General features: G+C 31.8%; 1 protein-coding gene across 2 annotated transcripts; it reads left to right on the forward strand.

The window, feature by feature from the left end:
- Positions 1 to 1,266: 1,266 nt before the first annotated feature.
- LOC132742684 (uncharacterized) lies at positions 1,267 to 20,818 on the forward strand. Of its 2 annotated transcripts, XM_060731148.1 has the most exons (6): positions 1,267 to 1,424; positions 8,624 to 9,198; positions 10,250 to 10,408; positions 10,882 to 11,220; positions 12,347 to 12,416; positions 13,907 to 20,818. In XM_060731148.1, the coding sequence occupies exons 2-6, from the start codon at positions 8,632 to 8,634 to the stop codon at positions 17,077 to 17,079; spliced, it is 4,308 nt and encodes a 1,435-aa protein (XP_060587131.1). In that variant the 5' UTR covers positions 1,267 to 1,424; positions 8,624 to 8,631; the 3' UTR covers positions 17,080 to 20,818. The 2 variants fall into 2 exon arrangements, with proteins under 2 accessions (XP_060587131.1, XP_060587132.1); XM_060731149.1 differs by lacking the exons at positions 1,267 to 1,424; positions 8,624 to 9,198 and adding an exon at positions 9,222 to 9,765.
- Positions 20,819 to 24,099: the final 3,281 nt, after the last annotated feature.

The following is a 24,099-nucleotide window of genomic DNA, read 5'->3' on the forward strand; positions in this document are numbered from 1 at the left end:
AAAATAATTCAATGTAAAGGAATAACATGAAATCAAATTTAGAACAATATATATCGCAGGTAATATAAAATGATAATGACCTGTTCAGGCTTAATCAGACAGTAGTATTCAGAAGTACATCATAGATGTAATAAAAGCAAATCTTAATGTATGAAGGTTACTGTTTCTTGAATTCGTAATTACAATGTCTTTGTTCTAATGGTTCATCAACATCCTTATACTTCTTATCTCTTGCCGATACGGATGTGGGATCCAGTCCATGTCGTCTGCTGTCATCACAATAACTGGTGCATAGAGGTATTTACCCATATGATATCGTAGAAGTCTATGCTACACATAGGCACTTCTCTGAAAGTATCGTATCATAATATCTTTTATTACAAAGTGCTTTTCCGGCGCTTTTTGGGGAGAATATATGCGTTATTTGGAAAAAAAATCCCTGTTTAATTTAAAGCCGTGGTTTTTGTTATTATCACCTAGTTCAGATTGAAACGTGATTAGTACAGGGCCGGATGTGAATACATTTGAATTCTCTGTGCGGATAAGTACACGATCACGATCATATCAACGGTAAAATACATGTGAAGTATAAAGTATGCGATGTAATTATTCATCTAAAAGGCTTAAAATCATAAAACTTGTATTTATTTCATGGATCATCTGAAACTTTTAAAACAAAAAGATATATTAAAATGTACTATTTAATATACGTTAAGTTAGATATAAAGTATAAACTGAATTTGTGTGCTATTCTTGGCCGAATTTGAGTAAAAAGCATATTATATGATAATCTGGAAAAATGAGTGAGCCTATCTGCGAAATCGGCGATTTTGCACATAGATTATTGATTTATACGTACGTTAAATGGAATATTTATCTCAAAAATTGTGTCAAAATACCCAAGTGGAGTCAAGTTCAATTAGTTCTAATAATTATTGTGTACCTCTTCTTAAATTCAATCCGAATTTATATTTTAAATTTCTTTTCCAGTAGAAATCCTACCTGTACTGGTATTTTCAATTTAAGTTCCAATGTTGTTTTTTTCAGATTTTTCTCTAGATTTCCAGTGGGACAGCAGACAAATTGTCAAAATTGTTTTAGTTTTAACTTCATGTCAAGTCTATATTATTAAATAATTTGATTTCATTAAACATTCAGCCATAACACTATTCTGTCTACACAAATACAAAGAGATTATACATTTTATCATAAGAAGAAAGATGACAATTATTTAGTAATTTTTTGCCATGGCCTGTTTTTCATGTAAACAACTTATCAGTCACGTAAAACATCACGTGATAAGTCATTTTATGAAAGTAACGCATGCGCTGTTAAATGCTTAGTGTGTCCTTATCGTCATGGCGGAGTTAAGCCCTGGATTTCATATAATATAATCTTCATGGAATATATTTGAGAATATTAAGGTAAAAAATGATTATTCTATGTGATATTTTTATCAAATTATATACCTGGTTCAGTCTTAAACCATCCTGATAGATAACATAAAATGAATGTATTAAACAGAACGACAATCACTTTGAATTTTTTATAATAATTGAAAATTGTGTTAATGACAAAAGAAGGTTCTATTATTGTTTTACAGCATTACACATACGCAAACGTTGTAATATAAATAAGTATCTAACGAATTGAATATTCATGCACTTAGAATTATATATAAATACATAAACTATAAGTTTTTTACTTGGCATCTTTTCTAAAAACCGCACATAAGATGAAAAATATAAACACTTCCCAAATACCATGCAAATGCCCGTGTTGTATGATTTACAGTTTATTATGCAATACTTTATATCCTTCCATTTATGTGGAAATTGTATCATTAACAAACATGACGTGTTTACATTGGTTTGAGAGGTGTTTAGCGGTATGGTGTTTTGATGCGTAGGAATTGACCAGAATTGACCAGAAGGCCGTTTAACTGAGTGGTTAATATTGTTCGCATCAAAAATACTTTACATTGTGCAAAAAGAGAGACCATCGAAAAAGACGTGTTTCAGTTTAAGAACCTTAACCTCTCTAATCCAATGCCAACTAAGCTACTGTTTCAAACATTTCTGTTGCCTTGCACCACTTGACGCTTACCGCTGTGGGTTCGAATCCCGACAGGAACTATGTATTCTTCACGTGACGAAGCTTACAACTTAACTTACGGATCGTCGGTGATTCTACTCAGGTGCCCGTCTGTGCCTTAACTAATGCAAGGACACCTGAGGTATTTACATATGACCTATGTCGATGTGACGTATAACCCAATACAAAAGAAAACTGTTTCATAACGATAAGATAACTCACTTAATTTTATCTTCGAAGCGTATATTATATTTTGTAAATATTTTGCTTTGTTATTTGAGATGTACTCTGTCAAGTCTTGTTTATGCTAAGTGAAAGTTTTGTTTTTTATTTAATGAGATAAAATCAAAATCTTTCAGAGTATATCGCTCATTCTGTTGCTCACAGAGCTTTGCCAAACACTTTGTGGCCTACGTATTACTTTATGATTTTTATAATTTTCCTTAAAAATGTAATGTATATCTTGTTCTTTAAAGCATTTCTCGATCCAAATGAAATGACTGCACTAAAATAGCAGACTTCCAATGTCATCGCAACCTTAACGGTATTCAGCAGTTTAAAGATATGGGCAGTTATGACTCATTATAAAGCGTAAAGATGAAGATAACCTTGAAATCATGACAAAATACTCACTCAATCATATATTTAGCAATTAAGTGTACCATAAGAAAGACAATTTGAAGGAAAATTATAACTTGACAAACTTAATTTCATGTATTCAAACGACACTTGGTATATTGACTTTGCAACAGGAAACATCTTGAGGCATACTTAATCAAAACAAACAATTACCAAGTTCATCCTTTCGGTTGTTATTTCCTTATCTATTGTAACATGTTGCGGCTGATATATAATACTTGGAATGAACACTTAAATATAAATAGAATAAGAAAAATGTCACATCAAGTTGATAAAATTATTTAATATGTATTATTAAGAGGGTATTATTATGTGTAGCGGTGTGTTCCTGTGTAGTGATGTGAATTCCCATCCTCACGGTAGGGAATCACGTGACTTTTACGGTTACGCGTACAGACAATATGGCGGCCTAAAAACCTCGCTTCACATGTGTTTTTCAGGTAATTCTTTATTATATCCCTTTTACTTACATACGAGACCTGTTGCAGCCTACGCGGAATAAAGAATTGTTGCCGCCTATACCTTATTTTCCAACCCTGTGCTCATAGCTTTTACAAACACTCAAAAATTCAACAGGAATTTTCAATGTTGACCATTATTTTTCGGGTAACATTCACGCAATCTTTGTATTTTTTTATGAATTTGATTAAACTACGTAGAGTTAGCAAAGAGAAAATGTTCATAGAAGTTCTTTATTTGAAAATGTAAATATTAGGCATGTTAAATGTTGACTGGTCATTTTCTATTCCAACACACAAGAGAAAAATGATTTGGGTAATGGCCACGCAAACTTTTATAGTTGATAACTCCCACGCAATATTTTATGTGCAAGCAATATCTATGCAGGTTTTAGCCTAGATATTGATTTAACAAATCATGATTGATGCATTTAGCCTCAGACTTTCAAATAATTTTGAATAATATTTAAAATACCGCCAATAGGTCCTGGATAGAATTAACCCAGCAGGCACATAAACGTTGAACAACGTTGAATTATGGTCAGATTTTAACGTTGAAATAACGTTGGATTTATGTTCGGATTTTAAAGTTTAAACAACGTCGAAATTCAACGTTGGCACAACGTTAAAGTTTCAATGTCATTTCAACATACTTCAAGTTAAACTGTTTAACAAAAAAAGACAGTTCAAGTGCAGCTTTAATTTTAACGATTTAAGAAGTCCTTTTAGCTAGAATTAAGCTACAATCTGTTCCGCTCTACTACTAGTACTTCTTCTAGATCTCTCCTGGTATGTCTTAAGTGTTTCATATGGTGTTTGAATACTTCGTTGGCTGTCTCTTACTGCTCCTGCAAATAAAATAAGAAGTTACTTATTAAAAGTGACTTGGTCAATCTTAAATATATATAATTAATCAACTTAGTGATATGTTTTATCTTAAAATGATTATCTCTAAGATTTATATAATAAAACAGCATAGAAATTAAGATACAGCTGAAGTTTCATATTGACAGCAAATTATGTACATAAAACAGCAAAAACTTTTTTAAAAGAAGCTTAGAAGTCTCACCTATGATAGGTAAGAAAAACTGCTCCCCTTCAGTTACTTGCAGCATATTCCTAAGAAATATTCATTCTAGGCTCTAGCTAAGACCATTGTATGTAGCATCCTGAAAAAAACAAATATGTAAATTTTATATTAATAATGTTACACAAGTATTCTAAAAATAATATACATGTATTATTAAGACAAGATAAATGTCCAGTAGTTGCAATATTAAAACTTTGTAAAGAAGTATATATATATTAAATATTAGAATTTCAATTCAACAAACATGACAGTCCTTTTCATGTTAAATGTATGGTATACAAGCTACAGCTGCAATACTCTCAATTTCAGCCAGGATATAAAAAAAATTTATTATTACCTATAAATTCATGGCAATTAAGCTTAAAATTTAACATTAAAGAACAGTTTAATCAATATTTGTGTCGATAATGCAATGAATATAATGATTTTTTCAAACTAATTCACGCTTAATTTTACTATCACTAAGATATAAATACAGCTAGATTGACGAATCGTCTTGGGACGTTCTTGATATGGGCCGAACAACACTTCATCTGCTTATAGGTTACAATAATACGATAAATAAATTTCAAAAAGGCATGACATGTAAAATCACAAATTGCCAAGGACATCAATAACTTCGCGTAAGGCCTACCAAACCCAAATCATTCAATTAGGTCGCGTTTTAATACAAAAGTATCAAATATTAGAAGGAGGTTTTGTATTTCTTTTTTTAGTATAATTACAGTTGACATTTTTCATATTTTGCAGAAATGAAAGTTTCCAGCTCGGATATTGATTGTGATAAATGTGGGAAACATTTCATTCACGGAATGACCACATCGGCACAGGACCTTATAACTTTTGTGGTAAAACATTTTATAGCTCAGCAAATCGGAAACGTTACGGGTTTTTAATACTGTTAGTATTAAAATAACATTCAAACATAAGTCCTCTAGATTTTATTACCTAGTTTGTAAAAAAAAGACCCATTCTAATATGCTTTAGGGTTGTTTTTTTAGCTCACCAGAGCCGAAGGCTCAGGGTGAGCTATTAGTATCAAAGCGTCGATCGTCCGTCATCATGCGTCAACAATCGTCTTCTTTTCTGAAACTACTAAGCAGATTTACTTCAAATTTGGTTTGTAGCATCCTTGTGACAGTCACACTTGAATTTCACATGTCATTCCAATTGGCCCCTTTTAGGGGTCAGCAGAGCTAAAAATAGAAAAACCTTCAAACATCTTCTTGTACAGAACTAATCGATGGATGATCACCAAAGTTTGTCAGTAGCATTCTTGGGAATTCTTTTATCAAGTTTGCTCATATTAATTTGATTGGCCCCTTTTAGGCGTCTCTAGGGCTAAAAATAGAAAAACCTTTAAACATCTTCTTCTACAGAACTAATTGATGTATGATCACCAAACTTTGTCGGTAGCATTCTTGGGTAGTCTTTTATCAAGTTTGCTCATATGAATTTGATTAGCCTTTTTTAGGGGCCACTAAAATTATAAATAGAAATATGTTTTTAACAGCTTCTCCTGTAGAACTAATGAATGGATGATCACCAAACTTTGTCTGTAGCATTTTTGGGTAATCTTTTATCAAGTTTGCTCACATGAATTTGACTGGCCCCTTTTAGGGGCCGCGATAGCTAAAATATCTTCTACTTCAGAACCATTGATGGATGATCACCAAACTTTGTCTGTAGCATTCTTTGGTACTCTTTTATATTAATCTGATTAGCCCCTTTTAGGGGCCACTAAAGCTAAAAATAGAAATACCGTTAAATGTCTATTTGTAGAGAACTAATTGATTGATGATCACCAAACTTTGTCTGTAGCATTCTTTGGTAGTCTTTTATCAAGTTTGCTCGTATTAATTTGATTGGTCCCGTTTAAGCTAAAGCTTAAATGCCCCAGGTCATGGCATTTCTTAAAATCATTGTTTAAACATATTCTATGCTCACATTTAATATTAGAATATATTGACAATCCAACACTGAAAAGCAGTTGTTTCTGATGAGCGACTCAGGGCCATCATGGCCCTCTTGTTGTTTGTTTGTTTGTTTTTTTTTTTGTTTTTTTTTTGCTTTAGAACAAAAAAAACATAATTATGTTAAATACAGACACTAATTTTAAAAATGATTGGTTACATAAGAGACTAAGTGATAAAATGATTTGAATGTCTTTAAAATCTTAATATTAACAGTAAAATGCCATATCTGTGACAGTTCGATTTGCAACAACGTTTACAAGGTCCTGTGCCGAGTAGCCAGTTTAAATGGTCATTAAGACCTGTCCGTGAACGAAATGTTTTCCAACATTATCCACAAACAATATCCGAGCTGCAACCGTCCATATCTGCAAACTATGAAAAATGGCAACTGTAATTAATTGTGCTTAAACTGAAATCGACCTCCTTCTTATATTTGAGACTTTTATTTTAATTTCTGCGATTAATTCATCTATATCTCTATATCGAAACTTCATTTAATATATTTACGTGAGTATGTATTCTGCTACCCATAGGCGCTTAATTCTATCAAGGACCTTTTGGCGGTATTTTAAATATTATTCAAAATTCTATGAACGGTTAAGGCTAAATACATCGATCATGATTTTGTTAAATCAATATCTAGGCTATAGCCTGCATAGATATTGCTTGCACATAAAATATTGCGTGGGAGTTATCAACAATAAAAGTTTGTGTGGCCGTTACCCAAATCATTTTTCCCTCGTGTATTGGAATTGAAAATGACTAGTCAACATTTAACATGCCTAATATTTACATTTTCAAATAAAGAAATTCTATGAACATTTTCTCTTTACTAACTCGGCGTAGTTTAATCAAATTAATACAAAATACAAAGATTGCGTGAAAGTTACCTGAAAAATAATTGTTAACATTGAAAATTCCTGTTGAATTTTTGAGTGTTTGTAAAAGCTATGAGCACAGGGGTGGGAAATAAGGTATAGGCGGCAACAATTCTTTATTCCGCGTAGGCTGCAACAGGTCTCGTATGTAAGTAAAAGGGATATAATAAAGAATTACCTGAAAAACACATGTGAAGCGAGGTTTTTAGGCCGCCATATTGTCTGTACGCGTAACCGTAAAAGTCACGTGATTCCCTACCGTGATCCTGCTTTATATAAAATTAAAAAGGACAAAAAGATAAAGCGAAATATAGTAATTGAACAGCCCATCCATCTGTAAAATTATCTTCATCAAACATTGGTAATAAGCAATTACGTGTACAGTAAAAAGATTGACACACTTTTGATACTTAACGAGTTATGCAATATTCAACTGTTATCATACTATTGTAATTAAGAAAATGGGAGACTCATAAGTGACAAAGGTCTCGTTGAACACCTGACACTTTTATTTACGAGGAAAAGCTAATTTTGGTAATTTGGCATATATCATAAAATGACCGCAAGAATTTCCTAAAAGAATCCTTAAAAAAGAAAAGCTCTTGGAGGTGTTGAACTGTTATTTTGACGTATATTTTGAAGTCGATATACATGTATCAATTGTGATTGTTATTGTTTCGTTATCGGAATATCCCGCCAGTTATCATTGAGTTTCATTTAAAAAGTGGCACATGAGTCAACGAGGTATAGAAATATGTAACTCTTTTATTAATTTCCTTTTAAATATACACGTGTAGTGTATAGCCAGGCAAGCCGAAGCTTAATTAAAATAGATAGAGTTACTCCATTTATTGATTTTTTTGATAGATGAACCTAATTTTCGGCATCCGCTCTGGTGTAACACTTGAATTCTATAAATCATCAGAAGATTAATTATGATGAACTTCTGTATCAATGTTTTAAGTGACGCAGACTAAAATGTGATACAAAATAATAGAAAGAACTTGCGGAGACGTAGAAATGGTTCAGTCCATTCGCAAAGTTGAATTTAAACTGAAAATGTGCGCATTCAGTTTGAGTACGTTTATGGTGTTAGTCTGATTTGTATGCCAATAATGAATTGGGTAATATTTTTTTTACAGAATTGAAATGCTGTTTGTTAAAATTTAAATTTATTTGGCAAGATTTTGATTGCGTATTTAAGTAAATACTCATCTTGTATGAAGCTCTGTCAGACATGTCCCTATGTAGCCCAGTTATCTTTTTCTGTATTGAGGAATTAAGACCATTTCTAAAAATGAATCTCATATGAGCGATCTAGGGCCAACATGACCTTTTTGTGATAGAAGCCATGATTTCACTGAAAGTCAAACTTCACAGTCCCTTAACTGGGTCAAGCTTTCAGCGCATACAGCTTTTTGTGTTCAGTCATAGTTGAAGTTGGTTTTCATTGGATTCTTAGTTAAAAACTATTTCTATTTTTTCTAGAAATCGAGATGGCGCATGAGATGCATTTAAAAAACAACAAATACCGGCAGTGGGTTAAGGCAGGTCTAGGCTTGGGTTATATTAAAGAGGGACTTGCGCCATTTTGTGATGAAATAGGAAAAGAGCAGCACAAAGATATTATTAACCAAATACAACAAACAAAGACTCCTCAACCAAACGTATCATGTGGCGTCTGTAAGATAACAACTCTCCAGCCGGACCATGTCAGAGTCTCAAAAGGGATATGCCCCCTCAAGCAAAATAATTGTAACTGTTGTTTTCCAAATAATAAGATACCCTGTCCAAACAACATATGTGGTGCCATCTATGACAGCATAATACAGAATCATGCATCAATACCACCGGCACCTTCTTGGAAAAACAGTGATGTCAAACAGTGGACGGCAAATCCATGGAGTGTTTGCAAATGTTATATAAATGCTCCTGGGTACAAGGATAAGACATCAGCAGCCGAAACGGATTGTTCTGGGTTGCTTCATCTTATCATAAATAACAAATATTTTCATGGCCATATTGGATGCAATGTTACACTACCAAACAATCTGTTTTCAAAGGTTAATACATTTGTATACAATTTGATTATTTTTAATTTTGTTGAATATTAAGCTTAAGTGTAAGAAGTCTGTTAATTAAGCATCAAAGTAAGAGATCTCTATCACCTTAGTGCAGTAACGGGTTAAGTATTATTGATTTTATAGGAGTTAACCCATAACTGCCCTAAGGTGACATTATGTCAATATACCTATGAGACTAATGTAGTTATTTTGACAGAGAAAAAAATGACACAAATGCGAATAATGATTCAAAATTGTTACGCATAAAATATTATTTACAAATATTCATTTTTTTTTATTTTTATTTATTTTTTTTTACAAAACAATTTTTTTGCTAGCTGTCATTTTTGTGGGTAGATAGCAGGCTGTAGCAAAAATGTATAGGCTTTTCAAAGGGTGAGCAAATAGTAGTCGGTTTGTCTGTCATTCCGGATGTCCGTTCATCCGGACGTCCGTCCATCTGTTCCCTTTTATTGTCCGGGACAATTCTGAATCAATAAAAGCATCAATATGAAACTTTGTAGGACAGAGAGATCTCGTACAGTAGATGGACAGTGCGCACGAACCGTAAGTTTACGTTTCCTAATTTTGGAGTAATTGCCCTTTGTTCATTTTTACACTTTAAAGTTAAAGATTGCCATTTTTTGTACAGGACAAAAGACTTTATCAACAAGAGACATAAACATGAAACTCTGTAGGCAAATAGTTCTCATTAGGTAAATACACAGTGCAAAAGAACTATAACTCTGCCTTGCCTAATTTTTGTAAATTCTGTTCTCTTGAACATTGTCCGGGACATCACTCTAAAGCTGTAAGAGATATCAACAAGAAACTTTATAGGTAGATAGATCTCCTTGCGTAGAATGCAGTGAAAAAGAAATATAACGCTGCTTTGAGTTACTTTTCTTTTTTCCTTTTTCTTTTTTTTTACACTGAACATTGTCCGGGACTTACTTGACAGTTTAAATTCTCAACTATAGAACCGTGTTTAGTCTCATTGCTGAACTCTGTATGTATGTGAATGTTGGGCTATTTGTTTTCTGTTAATTAGGTACGGCAATTCAGAAATGAGATTTTTCACTCCAGTAGTATGGAATTAGAGGAGAGTGATGCTAATGCTTACCTTGACGACATGATAGCAGTTCTACAAGATAATAAGGAACTTGCACATCGAGAAGATGCACAACAAGCTGTTAGGAAACTTCAAGATGTGAGAGTATATAAATGAATTATAAGTTTAAAATCGTTATAGAGTGAAGTTTTTTGTTTTAATAATTTTAAATAAACTGACATCTAAATAACAGATGAATTTAGAGAAATTAGAAAAATAATCAAAAAAAGTTAAAAAACGTTAACTTCATATATTTTTTACTGCACTAATATTGATAAATAAGGTACAAAGGTATAAATAATTACAAAAAAATGAAGAAAAAAATCTTTGTAATAAATACGTTAAAAATTGAATGTAAATAATAATTTAAGTTTAAAAAATAAACATTTGCCACACAGTCTGGAAAATTGATTATAAAAATTCATAGAAAATTTAAAGGAACTATATTAAAAACAAAGGTACAGGTTAGATAAATTTTCAAATAAGGATTGCAACTAAATATACCGTATGTCATGAGTTCAAAGCTTCATTTTTCATACATCAAATGTAACAGAACTTATTTCTTTCATTAGCTGAAGATGAAGGACCTCAACATAACTACTGAAGGCTTTGAAGAAATTCTGAGACAAATCAAAGAAGAAATGGCAATAGCTTTTAAAACGACAGAAATTGCTGCAACCAAATATGATGATCTGAAGAAAAAGCAATTAGAAATGGAAGCAAAGATGGCAGAAGAAAAGATAGGAAATCTTGAAACTGAAAAAGAACTTGCAGTACTAAAAATAACAATTAAAGAACTTGAATCACAAATGTCCAAAGAAAGGAAGGAAAAACTTGACATGGAAAAGGGACATGCCGATTTGAAAAAGAAATTAACTATTCTAGAGACCTTTGTTTCAGAGCAGAAAGAGGTAACACAAATGTCCTTTTGTAAGATTACTAGATGATGTATGTTACACCTGTATCTGCATCTTTGCATTAAAGAAAATAAGAATATTATCATATTAATTGTAAAGACATAGCTTTAAAACTTAAGCTCTTGTGGCAAAAGTATTTAATTTTAGTACTTAACTAATTAACTGGAAAGGCAACTAATTTCTTTTCATGTATAATGGTTATGAAGTAAAGAAAGCTATATATCTGCTTCAAAAAATCGTGTTTGCATTTTGAAAAATAAAACTTTTAAAATACTCGTATGAAAAAAAATGTTCTAGTATATTCCTTAATAAACATGGCACAGGCAGGAAACCTTTGCTTAAAGACTGAAACCCACTTGAAAGTCAAACTGTAAGGTTAAATGTACGCTGTACTCGCTCATGGTGAAGGGAACACTAAAATTTAATTTCCGCTGTGCTTGCTCATGGTAAAGGTTGCCTTTTTATGGTAAATGTTAGCAATGCTTGCTAATTGAAAATGTCAAACTAAAGGCTAAATGATAGCCCTGCTGGCTGATGTTGAAAGTAAAACTTAAAATTTAACATTAACTGTGGTCGTTTATGGTGAAAATGATTGGTAAAGGTTAACTTTTGTTCTTACTTAATATGTTGAAGGTCACACTTAAAGGTTGAATGTTAGCTGTTATTGCTCATGTTTAATGTCACACTTAAAGCGTTAGTGTTAACTGACTTGCTTATGATGATGATCAGACTTAAAGGTGAATGTTAGCTTTACCTACTCATGATGAAGGACAGACTTAAAATGTTTAATTACAGCTATTTTTGCTCATTATGAAGATCACACTTAAAGGCTTAATGTTAGCTGTGCATGCGTATGGTTCAAGTCACACTGTTAGGTTAAATGTTAGCTTTGTTTGCTCAAGGTGAAGGTCACACATAAAGATTAAATATAAGCTGTGCAGAATTTTGGGTGTGTGATTAGATAGGGTCATATGGCGGATATAATGCTAAATTAAATATATATGTACACAATTCAGTACATATCTTTATGAATTAATATTTTAACTTTAATAATTTATTGTTGATAAGTTTTGTACTAAAAAGTCATTTTGGAGTAAAGAAGATAAGTTGTTTTTTGCAGGAGATTGCAACCATTAAGACAGAAACTTCCTCGGGTCAATGTCAGACAGATTATGAACAAGCCAAGTTAGGTGAGTTAATATTTGAGTGCATGGTATACACCAGAGTATGACATGTCCATTAATTTCAAAACGAAAATTTACAACAACAAAAAATCGCTAAAGATCATCGTTACTTTTTATTTCAGAAATTATGTAAAAATACAGTATTCTTTATAAATTGTAATATAATTGAATTTATTCAATTAACATTTAATTATACCTACCAAATATTATGGAGGGAGCTATACTTAAATCACTTTGTGTCATCGTTTGGTAAGTTATTCCGTATATTCGTCTCCATCTTTTCGCTCTGTAAATTCTTTGTTGATATTTATTATTTATATTTTTGTGTGTTTGTTATGAATCCTGTATCACAGGACCATATCTGTTGTAATATAGGTCATACTTTTCTGTTTACACAAAAGTGTGTTTTATTCAAATAAAATATTGAAAAACAGAATCCCTAAAGAAAGCCCAACACGGCAAAATTGTAAAATGTTGCAGGCTCGGTTTGATGTTACCGCGTTACGATCAGAAATAGTACTTAAAGTATTTGCGAATCAGACGACATGGCTTTTTTAAATTTGGAATTTACTAAATATAGCTCGCTCTCATGAATTTGTATAGATTCGATAATTTACTTCATCTGTTGTCTGCATAGAGTTTATAATTGTGTGATTATTATCTCCAAATTTGTAATTTCCTAGGTATGTATTTCTTTTATCGCTAAAATATCAGCGCTACAGATGTTATTCGTAAACAACAGAATTATAGTTGCATAGAGGGCACGTGCGATCGTCATACCGTACCATCGTAACGTCCTATTTCAACTAGAAGTCAATGGTTACATGAACTTGTTCGGAATTTTAAAAAGTTAAATAGTCTGTTCTAGTCAGCATGATAAAGTATTTTTCATATTCCACATAATGTTTAAAGCTATTGTATAACAGACCTTTGTTTGAAAGCTGTATTTGGTCGTGCCATGTTTGTTCAAATTGGTCTACTAACCTACTAACGTCACTTTAATTACTTTAAGGGTACTTTTATTAACAACGATTTGTTACGATAGCCATATATCTGGTCTTCCCACCGAGTTAAGATTTTGTTTTAAATTTTGAGATTTATTTTAAATCATATTCGTTTAAACTTAACATATATTTGTGTACGACTTAAGACATTTTATGCTCTTTTCCCAGTAATAATCTAGCCCAAAACGAAAGCATATTAGTTTTTACATTTATTGATACGTGTAGTGTGCTTGTTTCGTCGTGAAGCATGTAAAGTGGCGTGTTCTTACGCGCATTCATTATTCTTAGAAAATCAGTGGGTCTTTTTTTCCAAGTATGTCCAAAGTTTTATAGCTGAAAATTTCTGATCAATAAGTTAAAATAATGAGAACGGTACGTTGATAAAGTTTAATTGTCATGACAACAGATAGGTCTGTATTCTGGGATTTAGTAAAGAGGAGCTGTATGGCTTTACTAGTTGCTTTGTCCTTCATAATTTTATTTAAATTTCAGATTGGCGGAAAAGGTTAATAGAACAGTATCACAAAACCCTGCTGCAAGTTCCTAAAACACCTTTACAACCAAAATCTGAAAAATGTCATTTTAATAAGATTTATATTAGACCCAAAATAACGAGGGAAATAAAAAGAGGAAAGGGAGAGATAAAAGAAGTGAAGGTTCAAACAATGTCAGAAATGTTTACAAAGAATGAAGTCCCCCAAAAATCTGTATATGTTGTTGGAGATGCAGGGTCAGGAAAAACTAGTTTTTGTAAATATCTGGTCAACTGTTGGTGTTTGGCACACAGTGAGGAACATGTAGTTGACAATAAAAATGAAGGTGACAGTGAAAAAAATGGAGGTGCGTGTACAAAACATGGCGTTGACAATGAAAATGAAGATGGCATTGAAAATGAGCATGGTACTGGGAAACATGGAGGTGACAATGAAAATGAAGCTGACAATGAAAATCAAGCTGGCAGTGAGAAACATGATAAACATGGAAGTGAAATTGTAAACGAGGAACATGCAGGATACATTGAAAATGAAAAGAACAGTAACAAACATGGAGGTGATTATGAGAATCGAGGAGATGAAAAACATGTGGGTGGCAGTACGAAACTTGGAAGTGACAGTGATGACATTCAGGATAACAGTGATGACTTAACACACTCCAGATCTGATAGTGACGACTCTGGAGATATCTTAATAGACTCTGAAGATGACAGTGATGGCTCTCATGATACCTTAATAGACAGTGATGACCCTGAATATGATTACAATAGTTATGAACTTAAATTCAATGGTGTAAAAGAGATGAAGACATTTGATTTTGTATTTTACATCCCTCTTAGACAGTATCAAAACATTGACACTATAGATGAAATGCTTCAAAAACGTTATCAAATGAAAATGTTAAACACACTTCTTGAAGAAGAATCCTCTAGTGTTATGATTTTGCTTGATGGCTTAGATGAATGGTCCTCTGAAAATGTCCCAGAACATAGCATTTTTAAGGAATACACAATAGTAACTACTTCGCGGCCATGGAAATTTCATACATTAAGATCAAATGAGGTGGAGATTGAACAGTCACTGAAACTCAAAGGGTTTGATTTTAGATGTGAAAGGGAAATAGTATATAGGACAGTCTCACTATTAAATGTTGGAAGACATGCTTATAAAAAACCTAGGGATTGTAGTGAAAAGCTGAAGGAAAAATCTCTGAAAAGTTTGAAACAGGTACCAATTATGCTACAACAACTGATTTGCCTATGGTTTGATGGTAAACTGGATAAAACCTCAAGATGTGCCATCTACACCGGTATGTTAGAAGTTGTTTTTACATGGAATGATATGAAAACTACAGGAACAAGTACTCGGCTCATGAAAGGTACCCAGAAAGTTAACCTCCCTCATTATTTAGAAGATAAATCCAAATTCAAATTAAACAGTCATTTCATTTATGATGTGTCACAGTTGGCTTATAAGACACTTTTTAACTGTCCTAAGAATAAGTCCTTGGCATTTGACATTTGTATGTTTGATGAACTAGAAACATCAGGTGAATTAAGAGAAAATTGCTTGAGACTTGGAATAATTACAGAAGATGAATGTCCAAGTTTATCTTTATCAGAACCACCAAGCTCATTGTTCTCTTTTATTCACAAATCAATGCAAGAATTTCTTGCTGCAGTGTATATTGGAATCAATTACAATACAAAAATTGGTGCATCAGATAGTACAGGAAATGTTGAATTAGCCAAAAAGTTGCTTAATGAGGTTTTTCAGAAATGTTCAACAGTAAATGACATTTTAGAGCAGTCAAATGTTGTCATTATGCTATGTGGTCTAGAACCTAGATTAGCAACACCTGTTTCTAAATATATATATGATACTGTGTCAGAAGACTCTCGTGTTGAAGAATACAGAAGAACAATAAGTAGTGACATTTATATGGATCATAGTTATATCACTGATATTCAAAAGCTTATGTTTGAGTCAATGAAAGAAGTCAATGCAGTATATAGTGTAGAAAGTAATCCTGCATTTTATATAGGAGATTTAGTCATTGATAATAGGGAGAATTGTGATATTGTTTGTTCAAGTATTGATCAGAAACAAATTGCTCCTGACTCTGTCATGTCTATTAATGTAAACTACACTTACACAGAAAATGTTAAATTTACAAATTACTTACCAATGTTTCAACATCTTGAAAAACTTGAAATTAAAAATGGATTTGAAAATCAAAGATTAATTAGAACACAAAGTCAAAGCACACAGATTAATACCGGTAAACAGATTGCTGAGATTAACAGTTGTGTTGCTGAGACAATTAAAGTAAATACTTCAAAATTAAAATGTCTATCCTTTGGTAGCGACTCATATGACACAGACGAGTATTACCCAGTGTATAAAACAGTTGTTAGTTACTTACCTAGAATGATCAATCTTGTAGCAATAAGTATGAGTCATATAACAATGAGCCATGATGATACTACTACATTCTGTAATTTTCTTGAGGGAACCAGTCATCTGGAACAAATACATCTTGTCTATGTAAATTGTGAGTGTAAAAACCAGCATGAGGTAAATTTATCAAAACATCAACAACTTCATTACCTTCATTTGGAACATTCTATTAGAATGATAGACGCTGATACTTCAAACCTTGAAATATTTATCTTTAATGCATTGAAGGATAGTAATTATGAGAAAATATTTGATATAATTACAGAATCTAACAAATTAAAAGAACTTAAATTGTATGGAAATTATTTCAGTGTATCTCAATTATATAATGCCAACATAACAAAGAGACTAGTCAGAGTATTGCCATTGTTACACTCTCTCAGTAAGCTTAAGTTATGTTATTGTAGGTTAACTGACAATATAATACAGTCACCTTTTGAGATGAAAACCTTAAAGCACATTAAGCTTTGGAATGTCAAAATGAGTTTGACAACATGGCAGAAGTTTGTTGATAGTCTTCCTAGTATTCCTCATACTTTAAATGTGAGTTTAAGGCGCTGTTATATAACCGGAGATGGTGAGGAGTTTAAGGATAATATGTCAACATTGACATCACCAGATGATGCTATACAGTATGCAAAGGATAAGGATCAGTTATTTCATGTTAAACATGATTCTGATGTTTGGTTTGAATTTTTAACAAAAAAGTGAAAAAGAAATTTAATAGTCATAGTAAAGTATACATGTAACATAGTGTTTAACCTAGATTATTTCATGTTTTCAGACATAATAAATTCAACAAAAAGGTGATACTTAAGATAAATTAATTTATAATTTGATGTAAAGTTAAAGAATAAATACAATATAGTATGATAGAATAAATGAGTTGTTAAATATATTTTTTCTGGTAATAAATAATGTTAAACAATTTTTTTATAATATTGAATTGAAGAAAGTATTATTCAAATAAGTGTGTTTATATTAAAACAAATAAAGAACTCTAGTGAAATATAATTGATATATTACCGGTAATTCTAATAAATATTTTAATAAACTAAGGTAAACGTTATTTTTTTCAAGATCATGGATAGTAAAATTTGAAGAAAGTAATATTCTTACTAGATATACATAAAATATAAAAAAGTAAATAAATAAATGAAAATATCATAAAACAGATGGCCAGAAGGAGAATAATATGTTTGTAGGTTGAAAAAGTAAAAGATACACTTCAGAGAAGATAATCCAGAATTTTTGCAGAAGGAAATGATCTATTAGGGGTCGATGTTGTTGTATTATCATAAAATGTGCATTGAATAAAATGTTGTTATTTTTTTTCCAATTAAGTATAGAGTAAATAATAGATGCATGAAATTAATATAAAGAGATAGAATGAAATATATATGTAAATACTAATAGGAAAAGACAATTGTATATATAAACACCAGTTATATGATGTATTATATGGCAAAGATATGGTATAGATAAATAACAGTGATATTATATATTGGACAATGGAATGGTATATGTATGTACCAGTTTAACAATTGAATGCTATAATATAAATATCAGTTATACTTATACTGAACAGGGGAATGGTATATTCAGTTGTATGATATATAGGATTATATGTTATATAGGCAAATAAATGTTAAATATATATTTTTATGAACATGTTTTGATTGACATAAGGACCATTTACTTGTTATGTCCCCTTTAAAAATGTGGGGTATATTGTACAAGTCATAAATTGAATTGTTGTTTCTATATTTCTTTGCACGTGATGGCAGGTCGATATCTTGGTCGGTCTGTAAACAAAATCGATCCCGATCAAGCACTTAAAAACACCTGGGCTTGTGAACTTCACAACTTGGTATTGAGATAAGTCTTTACAAGTAAATGAACCCATTTGTTTTGGGGGTCATCAGGTTAATAGCCAAAGTGGCAATGATATGACTACTTCCCTAATTAGCTGGTACGGCGAATGGGCGTACATGTTTTACAAACATATCTTATTTATATTTTTTAGAGATTCCTTCCTGTTTTATGCTGTAAAGATTGAAAATAGTGAGTGACATTATAATTATGCCAAACAGTTAATGTGAACAAGTTTCTATTGTTAGTCGGTGTAGTTAAAGGGAATTCACTGAGGTTTTGTGACATGATGGGACAAGAATTATTTTCTTTAGATTTTTATACTTTTTATGGCCCCCTTCGAAGAAGAGGGGTATATTTTTATACATATGTCTGTCGGTCGGTCTGTCCCCATTAGACCACATGGTTTTCGCTCATTATCTTAAAACTATTTATCACAAAGTCTTCATATTCAACATACTGGTTGGTCATAACACAATGTCACCTATTGATTTTGAGTGCACTAGGTTAATGGTCAAGGTCATAGAGGCCTTAAATGTCCGAATAGTTTCCGTTCATTATCTTAAAAGCTTTTTATCACATAGTTTTTATGTTTCACATACTGATTGTTTATAAGAATAAGATGACCCATATTGATTTTGGGACACTAAGTCAAATGTCAAGGTCAGCATTGAATGTTAGAATGGTTTCCACTGATTATCTTGAAAACTCTTTATTACAAATTCTTCATATTTCTCATATTGATTGGACACACTCGTATATAGTAGATGACACCAATTAATTTTGAGGTCACTATTTTAAAAGTCAAGGTCCGAGGGCCTTAAATTTCAGAATGATTTCCGTTCATTATCTTTTAACGTATTTGATACAAAGTCTATATATTTCATTTAGTGATTGGTCATAACAAGTAGATGACCCCTATCGATTATGGGATTACTAGGTCAAAGTTCAAGGTCAGATGGACTTTGAATGTTAGAATTGTTCCAACTTTTTTCCTGAAATCTGTTTATCAGTATAGTAGATTATCCTTATTGATTTTTGGGGTCACTTTTGCAAAGGTCAGGGTCACAGGGGCCTTAATTGTCAGAATGTTTTCTGCTCTTTTTCTTGAACACTATTTATCAAAAGTCTTTTTTTTGTCAATAGTTCAACGGTTAAGGCCACAAGGTACTTGAATGTAAGAATGGTTTTCGCTCATTGTCTTGAAAATTATTTAACACAAAATCTTCATATTCCACATGTTGATTGGTAATAACTAGTAGTTGTTCCCCATTGATATTGGGATCACTATGTCAAAAGTCAAGGTCACAGGGGCCTTAAATGTCAGAATGGTTTCTGCCCATTATCTAAAAAAAATATTAATCAAAGTCGTCATATTTCATATATTGAAAAGTCATGTCTCTTTTGATTTTGGGATGGATTACTTGTTCAAAGGTCAAGGTCATAGGGGCTTTAAATATAGAAAATGGTTTCCACTCATTACTTCAAAAACGTCTTCATATTTGACCTATTGATCAGTTATATTGGGGTCACTAGTTCAAAGATCAAGTTTTATGTATTCACATTTTGATTGTTTTTATAGGATATTCTTTTTTTCTTTTTCCATAACTGAACACTTCCATGTACCCATTTATTGCAACTTTCTATAACATAATTACCAAAAGTATGAGTCAAGGGCTAAAAGGGGGGGGGCATATGTGTCGTTCGAAACTTCTTGATTATATTTGATGTGTGAAATGTCAGATTATTTGCTCACTATGTTTTTCCAAAATACTAGCAATAATTTGAGCTCCAAAGATATGTTGTAATCTTGTGTCCAAAATATTATCCCTGGTGTTATGTCAATTGTACTCATATATATTTACTTGAAATGTACATGAAATGTATCAAGAAACTTGCACAATTATATTCTCTTTATTTATTAGAACTTTGTTTGTTTATTATAATAAGTTGGTTTAAATTAAGAATTGGAAGTTATTTAATGTTAAGATTTCGTTTTTGTTTTGTTTTAAGCAACGTGATGGAAACTAGAAACTTGAACAGTTTTATTCAGTATCATATTAGTTTTAACCTTGTTAAAGGGTTTCTTGCTGTTGTTATTCTATTAATGGATAATTGATAAAGCTATGGAGAACTATATACGGTTAAAATTATAGCAATATACACTTCTTTTCAGCCAATGGTTGACTAAGATTATTGTTCTTGTATCATGTACAACACTATGTTTTTTTAACTTGTAGACTTTTAAATTTTCTCATTTGATTAAGAACGAATAGATACAACAAGAAAATAACATCGAAATGTTCTTTTTGCGCAAATGTACATTTTTATTGCTTACAAACTATCTTCATAGAATTTATCTAAAGGTGACATGTATATCAGTATAGAAAAATGTAAACAACATATGACCTTTAGATCTTGTCACAGAAACTTTTTAGTGAGAATTGTTTTTGTTTTTTCTACTGGTTATGTTATTAATGTAATACAATGTACTTTCAAATAAGTAAAATGTATTTGTTTGCTGGTTTTGATAGCATGAGTGTATGAATGCTCATAATAAAAAGATGTACAGAATTGATTTGTGTAATTATTTGTAGTTCCCTTCCTTACAGACCTTAATTAAGGCATAAAACTTTTGAAACTTTACTTCCCTCTTTTGTCTCATTAAAGAAAAAGTTAGCTGCCATTACATTTTATCAGCGTTTACAAAATTGTTAATTTGTTACTACACGTTATATATTCCAAATTTTCAAAATAGTGTGTGGCCCGACAGCTTCATTAGTAAGTCTGTACAGCTCCATTGAATTCGCATGGTCTTTCTTTTCATAATACAAATCCTTTTATTTTTAAAATGGTAACCCTGGTAAACACAAGTAATCATCATTATAGTAACACACGAGTCGATCAGAAATTCACATAGAACTCAACTGTACCGCTAAAAGGGCTCTTCATTTACACAATGTTGGTCCACAATATTTTACAGTAGCCTTAATTGTTTTAGTCTTAGTAACAGTTTGAGTATAAAAATCCTTATTAAACTTCTAAATGCAGAACTAAATGAGGACAAGAAGTTTTGCTGGATTATCGGACCATACTTTCAACTTTCAAATCTTCGAATTAATGATGTCGGACTCCTATCCTAAAGTAACAGTGGCTAAAGACTGAAAACAAATGTGTCCTTTTCTTCGGAAAGTGTTCAATGTAAATAATTTTATTCACCGCACACCTTAACAAAGCGGTAAAAAAGTTCAAAATATAGAAAATAATGCATTATATAACATGGTGAGATAAAATAGAGCAGCTTTCAATTAATGTTATGTTCAACAGAATGACTTTGATTTACTACTTGTATTTCATTCAGATGTTTAAAAAAGAATGTTCGAATCTTGGCATGTCACTGTGCTCCGATACATAAATAGGTTTTGTAGCAACTAATAGTTTCTTCAGTCTTTTAAATAAATTCTGAGAAACAAACAATTCGCTTACTCGCGAAAAAAAATAGTTCAAGCAAAAACAAAAACGAGTTTTTCGGCTTGTGTCTTCTTAAAAGATTGTTCTGAAAAAAACTCCAGTGATTTGACCGCGGGACAGGGAGTGAAAATGGATTAATGTTTAAGACATTACTTATTATGTTCCCTTTGAGTAAGAGGGGGTATATTGTTTTACTAATGTCCGTCGGTCTGTCCGTCGGTGGACCACATAGTTACCGCTGATTATCTTATAAACAGTTTTTACAAAGTTTTTATATTTCACATACTGATTTGTCATAACCAGTAAATGACCCTTGTTGATTTTGGGGTCACTAGGTCAGAGGTCACGGGAGCCTTAATTATCAAAATGGTTTTCGCTCATTATCTTGAAAACTATTTAGCACAAAATTTTCATATTTCACATACTCATTGGATATAACAAGTACATGTTTCGTGTTGATTTTGAGGTAACTGGGTCAAAGGTCAAGGTCACAGGGGCCTTGAATCTGTGAATGGTTTCAACTTTTTCTCACAAAGTCTTCATATTTCACATATTGATTGGTCGCATATATTAGATGACCCCTATTGATATTTTGGGTGACAAAATGGTTTCCACACATTATTTTGAAAGCAATTAATCACAAAGTCTTTATGTTTCACAAACAGATTAATCCTAACTAGTAGATGACTTCTATTGATTTCGGGGTAATTAGGTCGAAGGTAAAGGTCACAGGGGCATTGAATGTCAGAATGGTTTACGCTCATTATCTTGAAAGCATTTTATCACAAAGTCTTCATATTTCACATATTGATTGTCCGTATGTAGTTGATAAACCCTATTGATTTTGGTGTAACTAGTTTAAAAGTCAAGGTCACAAGGGCCTTAGATATCAGAATGGTCTATGATTATTATCTTGCAATTTATTCATCACAATGTCTTTATATTTAACATATTGATTGATCGTATGTAGTAAAAAAACCCTTATTGATTTTGGGGTCACTAGTTCAAAGTCCAACGTCACAGGGGCCTTTAATTTAAGATTGTTTTCCGCTCATTATCTTGAAATTTATTTATCAAAATGTCTTCATATTTCACATATGTACAGTTGTCCCATGAAAAATGGAAAGTAATTTTTTTAAAATACATGTACCGTTATTTCCTAAAATTCATGTTTCTTTAAATTTAAGTTGAAATGCCCAAAATATCCCTCAATAATGGTGATCATTATAAGTTCATGTATATCTAAACACACAAGTGAAACATCCTAACATTCATCATAGACAATGATGACAAAGAAAAGGAGACAACAACTTTAAAAAGGCATCATGTTTGGTGGCCAGAGCTGCATTACTGGTACTTATACTGAATTACTCTTACAAAATGTTGCTACTACAGGTACTGCATTACTGTCTTAAAAAGTGGTACTTCTACTGCATTACCAGGCAGTACTTTGATAAAAAATGTCATCAGTTTTTTTTTCTTTGTCAAAAAAGAGCAAGATAAATACTAATTAATTTCTACTTTTCTATTTAATTCTATTTCAAGTAATGTTGTTAGCACCATAAAAAGTTGTTATTTACTTTCAAATTGGTATATATTGAACAGAGGTGTGAAAGGCAACAAAAGCATGTTGTGTTTAAAAAATGAAAGATGATTGCATTGCATTACAGTTGACTAGTACTAAACAATAAGATATGACATGAATATATGATGTAAATATTGTTTAAATCATTAAAGTTAACATTGTAAAAAAGTAATATTAACTTTTTAAAGTAAATAACAATTCCATTTTTGCTGAATAATGTTTGCATTTTTTTTTTAAATCTGAAGTGTACACATGTGAAATGGAAATAAATACTTAAAAATGTATCATTAAAATATATGAATATATATAACATGTTATTTTTATTTGACAGTGTGTATCCAAACTATGATGAATATATAAAAGTACTGATACTTCTTAAAAAAGTACTGGTACTGCAGTACCGAGCTAAAATCTAGTACTGGTACTGGTAATGGTACTGCATAACTTGGCAAGTACTGGTACTGGTACTTAAGTACTACACCCTTAGTACTGATGCAGCTCTGGTGGTGGCTGATTTGTTCCATTAGTATTTTCGCCCCGCGACCCCGCCAAACGAACAGTCGAGAATAAAACAGATAAAATGGTGGCGGCACGGAGCGAAAACACACAAATTAGCGTGGGCGCGGCGCGAAATTTAAGAAAAAAAATCTTTGTCCCGCGTAGGCGCGGAGCGAGATTTAAAAAATAAAACGGCGAAGTCGCGGAACGAAAACATGCTTATTAGCGCCCCCGTTAATCAGTGTGTTTTTGCTCAGCGTCACCGCCATTTTAACTTGTTAATTCTCGACTTTTTGCTTGACGGG

This window comes from Ruditapes philippinarum, unplaced genomic scaffold (assembly GCF_026571515.1).
Source record: "Ruditapes philippinarum isolate M1 unplaced genomic scaffold, ASM2657151v2 ctg634_1_1_1_1, whole genome shotgun sequence".
NCBI lineage: Eukaryota > Metazoa > Mollusca > Bivalvia > Venerida > Veneridae > Ruditapes > Ruditapes philippinarum.

Coding starts and splice junctions, on each gene's coding strand:
- LOC132742684 (XM_060731148.1), top strand. CDS start 8,632: ATGGCGCATGAGATGCATTTAAAAAACAACAAATACCGGCAGTGGGTT. Junction 10,409..10,881: donor CTGTTAGGAAACTTCAAGAT/GTGAGAGTATAT, acceptor TTCTTTCATTAG/CTGAAGATGAAGGACCTCAA. Junction 11,221..12,346: donor TTGTTTCAGAGCAGAAAGAG/GTAACACAAATG, acceptor TGTTTTTTGCAG/GAGATTGCAACCATTAAGAC.